The 10,277-nt window shown below is 37.9% G+C and overlaps 1 protein-coding gene across 3 annotated transcripts in view; it reads right to left on the reverse strand.

Annotated features, from left to right (window-relative positions):
* The window catches only part of bicd1a (bicaudal D homolog 1a), a 34,294-nt gene extending 27,070 nt beyond the window's left edge, over nt 1–7,224 (reverse strand). For all 3 annotated transcript variants that reach the window (XM_060878111.1, XM_060878112.1, XM_060878113.1), the window contains exon 1: nt 6,983–7,224. In XM_060878111.1, coding sequence (XP_060734094.1) covers nt 6,983–7,198 — 216 coding nt within the window. In that variant the 5' untranslated portion in view covers nt 7,199–7,224. The remainder of the gene's footprint in view (nt 1–6,982) is intronic.
* Nucleotides 7,225–10,277: the final 3,053 nt, after the last annotated feature.

Here is a 10,277-nt window from a genome sequence, read left to right on the forward strand (position 1 = left end):
ATGCGATTGGTTGTTTTTTTAGTTTTTTTAGAAAGATTTTTAATTTAGCCCAAAAACCATACAGCAGAGGCAGAGCTATTTTTCTACAGAAACTAAAAAAACATATAAGCCAACCTATAGTCTCTGTTTAACTGCACAAGATCATGCTGAGACAAAAAAAATGATGACAGATGCAAAACTGCTTATATATTACTGATGAGCTTCTCCTCACTACTCCCAGTTCCAAACAGTCTGAAGCAGCAAAAAGAGGATTCAAGCTTATCATTATGCCATATAATTTCCAACTAGACAGTGATATCAATTTGAATGATTTGTATCTAACGGTTGCATTGGTGTTTTCCTGCTTGAGAACGCATCTGACAGACTGGAGCTACACTGTGAATCTGTTTGTCTGTTTCTTTACAACTAGTAGTTCATATCCAACAAGCAAATTCATAGGATTGAGACAGAGGTTATTTTACCAGCATTGTCTGGTGCTTCGCTTTCTTTGGTTTATGTTTCTGCTGCTCTGTCTGATTTCTATTTTGTAATATATTATAATTATTCAGTCTACTAACAACAATCCTTAGCAATATACAAATGATATATGAAGCACATTCGATTCATAAAAGTGCTGACTCTGAAACACTGACTTAGCTTAGTACATATGGAAACAAAAACTAGTCCAAGTCAGGGACTTATTTACATATAATCTCAAGAATATATGGGCAAATGTATGTGAAACTCTGACAGCTCCCACAATATGTGATACTTCCTTAAACTTTTGACAAGTTTAAAAGGTTTTAAGTATACAATTGTATAAGATGTATTTGTCAGTGTTGCATTACAGGCCCAAGAGACCCAAACATGTTTCATCATGATAAAACCCCTGTGGACAAAGCAAGCTCTATGAAGACATGGTTAGCCAAGGCTGATGTAAAGAACTTAAGTGTCCTGCACAAGAGTCATGACCCCAAACCCACTAAAGAACTTTTTGATGATTTGCCTGCACACCAGGCCTTCTTACTTAACATCAATGTCTGACCTCACTAATGTTCTTGTGGCTGAATGAACACAAAATCCCCAGAGCCACACTTTAAAATGCAGTGATGAGTGTTCCAGGAAACGTGGAGGTTATTAAACAGAAAAGTGGGAATCAAACTTGTGTTAAAACCTGAGGTTTTGGAATGAATTCATACAGAAGTGATAGTCAGGTGAACACATATATTTGGCCACATTGTGTATATCATTCCCCTTTTCATCAACATATACTTCATCAACACTACACAATTATAATATATCCATTATGTATAATGATTACATGTGTATATGTATGTGTAGGTGGATAAAATAAACACTTGACAAAAATTAGTGACGATTATAGGCAAGACTCAGTTATACAATATGTTGTGATATTCTGGATCAGTGACATTACACAGGGCTGTTACAATGATCTGTATACTTGTTACCATGTGGTTAAAATTGTGAGAACAAAAAATCTTAGATTAATATGGACACAGGGGATAAATAAGGATTTAGGAGATGTGGGGTTCTACTACCTTCATTTAAACAGTACTGCTTAGTTAGTGAGTTATTATGTGTAGTTTTACTAACATTGTTGTGGTAGAAATTGATAAACAGAAATACACATATCATGTATAAAAGGATATTTTACTCCATTCAGTAAATGTGTTTGTGTGACATGCAATATAATAGAAAGCATTGGGTTGATGATGGCTATTAACAGGCCACCCACATTGTAGGTAGACAGTGTAGACACTGTGCAAGGATTCAAATAGCTCATTCACACTTACACAAAAGAGAGTGAGACAGATGAGTATGTACAGTGCGCTTTGATGAGAGTGCTTTCAGCCACTCAACACACTTTTATAGCTTTGTCTGTGTGAGTGTGTGTGTGTACATTACCCCCAGTTTAGAGAGCAGTGGGGTTTCAGTAATACATTGTTACATCTATTGGGCTGGGAATGTGTGTGGTCCATATTATTACAGCTTTGATTATTCTTTTCCTTCTGAGCTCCTATCCAACCTCACAGATCATTAAACCGACCTCGGCACAGACATACAGGCCACATCATTGACTACACACACCACACTAGTGAAATCAGGTGGTGCGGATGAGTGCCTCTGATTTACGATGAAGTGCATCGTTTACATCCTCCAAATTGTAACCACATCCAGCACCCAGGAATGTCCATATGCAGCATCGTAATCACAAGGTACACATTTTGTCCGTTAAGATATAACAATCCAGAGCTGAAAATAAAGAAAGGGAATTAAACAAAATTATGTAACAGAGATCATTTTAAATACAGCTACACAAAATAAAGTTCATTCTAAGTTTTTATTTTAAATGTAGGGCATCTCACACGTCCTTTACATTGCTCTACAGTGCTTATTGTGTATGGCTCAGATATTTAGCCAAATGCAGAAATATTAATCACAGTTTAGTACTTGTGTCAGTTTTCCATCTCCATTGCTAACGTTTTTTTTCTTCTAGCATTTACATTTACAAATGCTAAATGGCAGACGACCTTATCCAGAGCCACTTACATTTATCTCATTTATAAGAGATAAGCAGCTGAGGGTTAGGGGCCTTGTTCAGGGGCCCTGCAGTGGCAGCTTGGTGGCCCGGTGATTCAAACTCATGACCTTCCGATCACTAGGCCACCACAAGAATTTCAGCAAACTATTTACTATCTCTGGTAGTCTAAGAAAACTTCGTAGGTGTTACCATGCCTGAATTAAGGCAAAAAATGAAATAAAACTATAACATACTTTAATGCTCCTACTTTATGTAAGTATAAAAATAGTTCAACAAAATTATGTAAAACATTTGTGCATACTCATATAGTTTATTATACAAAGAAACAAGTTACATCCTGTAAAAATGAATAATAAAATAAGAACCCTTGCCTATACATTGAGCTAGTAACGAAATCTGTTTTCTGAAATCGTTTTTTTTCCCCCAAAATGGTAGCCGTTAAATTTGAGTTTATCCAATCAATAACGTGTATTACTTTTCACTCACATTTCGCAAGTATTATGAAAAGAAAAGTAACCAAATTCATGGGTACTCAGTTACAAAGCAAGCAGTGAGAGAGCAAACACTGCTGCTTTGGAGACTGTGGTCTTTACAGTTCAAGTAGGTCAGAAATCAATACACACGCCTGCGGGAGCGACAGCGTGGCTCCCTTTCTATGTCCCAATTCCTTTCTTTCTTGCCGCAGCAAAAATAGAAAAACATTTTGTAAAGATATTACAAAGGATTTGTAACCTTGAGAGAAGTAAGAGATCTTTCTTTAATGGAGCCAATTTTACCACAGAACACAGCAATTAAAGCTTCACTGTACTGTATACACAGCAAACAAAAATAAGAAAGCCTTTTTTCTATTCTAGATCTATTCTAAATATTAGAGAGAAAGCAAGTAAACATTTAGTTATTTCTATGAGTTCACACAGAGGACATGGTTATTGAATAAATACAACATGTGTATCTGTGTATAACAATGGAGCCTATAACATAAACATCAGTCAGCATTGCAGCCAGGAATCAATAGCCGGCCATTCAGCTGAAAAGGGTGAGTGAAAAGGGGCTGTAAGGGCTTTACACACCCCCAGCCTGGGTAACTTTAAAACTTTGGCTTCCTTCGTTCTGCTAGTGTGAAAATTGGAGTAAGTGAAATCCTGTAATATAGCTTAACTTTCTCAGTCTTTGACCCAATGCCTCAGTGCAGACATGTTCCTGTTTTGCTCTGGTACATACTGTACATTACATCAGCTTTGATTTGAGAGTTCACATAAAACCACTGTTTTTTTTCTTCGAAACTTATACTTGACTTTCTTGTGAGACTTCCAAATCCCAAATCAAACCACAGCACATTCTTATCTGAGAACAAAGAAATAAACTGTACATGGGACGATCAGTCTACGTGCATCGGCATTACATGCATTATTTTTAATGCATTAATCTGCTTTTTTGCGCAATGTCTGCTATACAAGCCTATGTGTAAGTATATTATATTTCTCTACAATATCAGAATGCCTAAATTAATATAAACTTTGTAGCCAGAGCTGATGTTAAGGAAATTTAATACACATGTTCTGACCAATCAGATTAGAACAATTTAACATCAACGATGGTGTAAATAGTCCCTCTGTGACATTCCAAGGAGCCTAACAGATTTGGGCTTCAAAGACCTCTTCAATTTACGTGTGACAATCATTGTACAACTATCATGGAAAGTAATTACATATGTCTTCTCTGGTAGGAGTTTAAAAGAGTAATCCTCTGCTTGCAAATTCATTCATTCATTCATTCATTCATTCATCTTCTACCGCTTATCCGAACTACCTCGGGTCACGGGGAGCCTGTGCCTATCTCAGGCGTCATCGGGCATCAAGGCAGGATACACCCTGGACGGAGTGCCAACCCATCGCAGGGCACACACACACACTCTCATTCACTCACACAATCACACACTAGGGACAATTTTCCAGAGATGCCAATCAACCTACCATGCATGTCTTTGGACCGGGGGAGGAAACCGGAGTACCCGGAGGAAACCCCCGAGGCACGGGGAGAACATGCAAACTCCACACACACAAGGTGGAGGCGGGAATCGAACCCCGCTTGCAAATTCAATTCAAGTAATTTACTGCAAAAAAGCACAAAAATCACAAAAAGTTGCCTCACAAATTTTTAAACAAACTGCAATTTTTGATTTGCCTCAACAATCACAAAAAGACCTCTGCAAAAGCCAGAAGAAGACAAACATCAATACAGTGAAACACTAGACTTGCTTTCAAATGTATGTCTGCACTGTTCTGTTCATTTCACATTGAAATTGAATTGAGTTTAAATAAGGAAAATAAAACATTCTGGTACCTGTTTCCCAGTTGCACGTCTATTTTAATTTTTATTAAAGATATAAGACCGGTGAAAGATTTTACTTCTCACATTTAATTCTGCAGGGAAGCTTTCTGATACGATATTAAATGAATATGAACCATTCAAAGATTTAAATGAACATAAGCTACAGACAACAATATTTTGAACTTGCAGGTTTTCTATTCATATTAACGTACTGCTCAATTATCATTAAAAACATGAACGATGGGGAAAGAAATAGATAGAGGAGAAATATCACCTTGGGAAAAGCTCAGTTACATATACTCCAGCTCCTCTGAACAGACAGAACAGTTATTATCTGATGGTATGCAGACACACACACTCTTACATTTCAGCAAGCGGCGGATAAGCAATCCTCACATTCTCTGAAATAGCTTATGAAATTATCACTCCACCTGACGTTCAGTGAAAGCAAAACCTATTACAGTGCTATCGAGCTTTTTAGCTAGCATGGTTGCTGAACACAGTCTGGGTGTGAAGTCAGCAGTTAATTAAAGCCATACAAGCCTTCAGGGCTGAGTTTCCTGATCTAGTATCTAAGGCCATTGTATGGAATAAAAGCAATTACCGACACAAAAACCCACAACCTGGAGATTCATTTAATAAACTTCAGTCCGTTAAAAACACTGAATGTCTACTGCCAATCAAAAGTGTTTCAACAAATGGACTTTCTTACAGTTTCATCATTATTTTAGTCACACCGATTAGCAAGCTAAAAGAAAGCTTAAGCTCTCTGGAACTTAAGTCTTAATCAGACTCTAAATGTCTCCCTTTATTAAGGCAGGTGTGCTTGGAGGGTAAATGTGATAAGCTCATAAACAACTCATTTCTAACACCAATGTTAATCAGCCTACAAAGCATGTCTATGGACAGAATGAGGAAACTGGGGTACACAGAGAAATCCCCCAATGCCCAGGGAGAACATGCAAACTCTAGGCAAAGAGGATGGGAACTGAACCCTCAACCCCCAGAGGTTTAGCAAATATGCTAACCACTAAGCCACTGTGCACCCAAAATGCACAATGTTAAATTGAGTCTATCCTTTTATGTCCTAGATATTATAACAAAGTATAGTATAGTATATAAGAAAGTTTGAGCTTGTAATGTGTGTGAGCATACATAGTATGTACATTAGATACTAGGATACCTGTACCTTTGCTGTGGGTTAAATAACAGAGACCAATGTAATGTGTAAAGCATTTTTTTGCCATAGACATTTTCAGAAATTAGTTTTATAGAATTACAATGTGACGTCAAACAATAAAGGAATTATTGTTGTGTAGCTACATGCTACACGTAACTAAGAGATTCTCTTTGGGATTTGGTAAATGAACATTTTCTAATTAATGCACCCCCCTCTCGTGTGTCATTTCCAAGACCAGCTACTATTGATGTCATTAAAATCCTTTTGCTGTGAGACCTGGTTTCTCCCCAAGCATTTCTGATGCTTTATCCATAGTGATCATTGTAGCAGGTTCCCATCTGTAAAAACTCAGAAATCCATTTGAACCATTAATCGCTGAAAGACTATAAGCACGCTCATAATAATCACATGAATTTTGTGATCAGTAGGATTATATTCACCTGCGATTGAAAACCTGGACGATCAGGTGTCTAAAATAAGACAGTGGGATAGAACCCAAATAACGTTAAAATTTATATCAAATCCAACAGAAAGTTTCTTAGATCTTAAAGCATTAAGACAAGATAAAATTCCAGACAGATGGAGCAGTAACTCAATGTGCTGGAGTGCATCCAAACTGATCTAAGACTGCTGAAGAAAATGCTTACCTTGACAGCTTAATCAATGAGCATGGAGTCAAGTGGAAGCCACCATAGCTTTATATAAAAATTCTTTTTGCCCACATTATGCTGTCATACTTCAAGAACTTCTTTACTAAACATTATTTAAAAAAAACTGTACCACAGACTATTGTCAGTATGGGAATTTGCATTTCTGGATGAGAGACTGAGAGAGAGAGAGATGATCTCAGCCTGCTGTACACTCCTGTACCTGCATGATTATTTTCAGTGAGTTTAGAACCTGTGCAGTGATGTGTGTTGGTGCATTACCTCCTGCAGCTGCTCCAGCTCTCTCCTGAGCGCCTCCTGCTCAGCCTCCATCTCGGCGCAATGCTGTTTCAGGCTCTGGTTCTCCTCGAGAACCGCGAGGCCGCACTCCGCCGCACGGATCTTCTCCCGGTTCGCATCAGCGAGCTCGCGGCTCAGCCGCTCCACCTCGGCCCGGTACTCATCCGCGCTTTCCGCGCATCCTCCTCCAGCCGCCATCGCACTCTGTCAGCCTCCTTGTTGAGCAAAAACCAGACGGAGAGTTCAGCTGTGAAGCGAGCCACTCCTCCTCCTCCTCTTCCTCCTCCTCCTCCTCCTCTCAGTGCGCCACGAGCCAAACCGGGCGGAGAGGCGCCACTGCGGCCGGTGACGCGCACGCGCTACTAATCTCCGGTACTAAAAGGTTTACCTGGCAACAGCCTGACTCGTTTTGTACTTGCCATGCTTTTAAACAAATAAAAAAATGTTTACAGATGACATCTAATCCCTGTGTCTTGGCATGTAGGTCATACTAATCTGTACACAGATCTACACTATGGTTCTATGCAGTGCACAAGAGAGTGTCGCATCCCCCGCCTCGTGACGTCACCATCATCCAGTGTGTCACTTTATCAGCTTAAATTTACACAGGCATTATAGCTCTATCAATCAACTAATCAATGAATCAATCAATCAACAGCTTAGTGGTTACGTGCTTTGGGGGTTTCCTCCAGGTACTCTGGTTTCATGCAGTTATACATGCACCATATGTGGCAGAGGAGTTGCAGAATATTATAGAAAATACAAGCATGGATAAATAGCCCAAAACAAAATAAAACAGCCCCCCCCACAAAACAACAACAACAACAACAACAATAGCAACAACAACAGCAAAATATAGATGGAGCAACAAATTAATTCTGTTGGAAAGATATGAAGTGAAATAATAACACAGAAAGCAGAATACTGTCAGGTATGCAGATTATATGTTTTGATTTTTCCCCCTAAATCTTGTTATTGTTGTAATTGCTGTAAAATGAATTATAGAATGCTTTAATCTGCTGTGTTAATACAATATTATAATAAGCTCATGATAAATTTGGAGAAGTGATGCCACTGAAATTTGTTTAAATGTTGCCATGTATAATGAAGTATAATTATAAAGTTTTATTGTGGATGGAACTAATGGTCTGAACCAATAGATGTCCCAGTTGATCAAACCTGTCATTAAAAATGGTTTTAAGGAAGTGAGGATTTCTAAAACGTTTAATTGCATATTTGGTTTAATTTATGGTAGGAAAGTTAGACTTTAAATTTTACAAAGTGTAACTTTAAAAGTTACAAGTTATTTATGAACTTTTATAGAAATTCTATTGTTATATGTATTATTATTATTATTATTATTATTATTATTATTATTATTATTATTATTATTATTATTATTATTATTATTATTATTAGTGGTAGTAGTAGTAGTAGTAGTAGTAGTAGTATACAGTAGGTGTGGGTGTCCATCTACTGGTGGTATTTGGTATGTTACTTTCATTAACAGAGTACAACTGTACCTTTCCATGTCACTGGGTTAGTACCCTCAAGCATACACCTTCTCACAACATACAACAGACTACTGAAGCTTAACTACAAGACAAGAAACCCTGTATCTTAAATAGGTGCACTAATCAATGGGAAAACTAAACAAATGAGAGTCATAAAGAGCGTGTGTGACAGGGTCATGTGATCTGTTGTAGTCTGTGATGTTTATGGGAATTGACAGGTATACATAGAGAACCATACAATTAATGTAATTACAACTCCTAGCAGGAAAACTGTACATACTCTTACAGTCCTTACATATGTTAATGTTCTTCTTCCTTTGTACATATTCATTTACTTGTTTCTATTTTCTAAGATATAACAAAACGTGTTTGTGTGTGTGTGTGTGTGTGTGTGTGTGTGTGTGTGTGTATTCAATCAGGAAAAGTTTTACTCATAAGTACAAGGAACTCCCTTTTATTAAAAAAAGAATCAGCATTCATAGGTATGCAGTCACTCTTGTAGCTAATGTGGACCCAGGGATGGAGAACAGCACGTTAGTGTTTTAAAACTAGAGTACAACCAGCTGATTAGATTTAAGTTTGAGTCGGGTCACTGGATGCTATAGTCATGTGATTAGAGCTCATGCTGAAGTTTTATTTCCAGTGAACCTACAGTACTACATTTCATTCATCGGGTTAACATACATAGAATATAGAAATACTACAGCCTGAACAACAGTATATGCTGGAAAATAATACTAATAGGCATTTCATAAGATTAAATCATTGGAGCTTACAGTGATATTAGGCATACCTACAATACTCAAAGAGCCGATATAATACAGGGCTATCATGTTACAATATGATTCTGTACATACAGTATGCTCGTGTAGAAAATCTGCTGAGTGATGTTAGGATTCATATGACTGATTTGCCTTGAGTTTAAAGCACACAAACACCATAAAGTAAGAGTAGGCATACTGTAAATAACTGAAATATTTGTTGTTTTTTTTTAAAACATTTGAATGTATGTAAGGACTTGGGGATTAAAAGACCTCTTTACTTTAGAAATATGCTTTTGAAAGCAATTTGATGTTTCAACATGTTTTGGTGATGTCTGTTATTCAATTAAATTTTATTTGTATATCACTTTTAATGGAAATTGTTTCAAAGCAGCTTTATAGAACATAAAAAAATATAATACAAACAATTCATTATTCAAAGATTAATATAATACAAAGGTAAAGATTAATATTAGACTTATATTTAAATGTTTGTATTTAACCTCAATGAACAAGCCTGAGGTGACTGAGGTGCTTAGGAAAAGGCAAGGAAAAACCCCCTTGGAAAAGGGATTGATGGAAAAGGAAGAAACCTTGAGAGGAACCAGACTCAAAAATGAACCTCATCCTCATTTGGGTGAGACTGGAGGGTGTGAATATAAATATACAGGCTAACAATTATGTATTGATGAGGAGGCACATGAAAAAAACACATGGTACAAGTAAAAAGTCTGAGCGTGATCCTGGCAGTACCCTCTCCTCAAGGCACAGCTCCTGACGGCAAGGTAGGTAGGGGAGCGTGGCACGTGGTGAGGCAGGTGGGGGGCGAGGCACAGGGCGAGGCAGGTGGAGGGAGCGAGGCACACGGTCTTGTGGCCAGAGGGGGCTGAGTGACGTCCACAGCCGAGAAGAAGGGCCAAGCGACGTCCATAGACGAGCAGAAGTCAGCTTGACAAGCCACGGCCAGACCCACATCCAGAAAGGGAGGGAGGGTGGGCACTG

The sequence above is a fragment of the Tachysurus vachellii genome, chromosome 9 (assembly GCF_030014155.1).
Source record: "Tachysurus vachellii isolate PV-2020 chromosome 9, HZAU_Pvac_v1, whole genome shotgun sequence".
Taxonomy (NCBI): domain Eukaryota; kingdom Metazoa; phylum Chordata; class Actinopteri; order Siluriformes; family Bagridae; genus Tachysurus; species Tachysurus vachellii.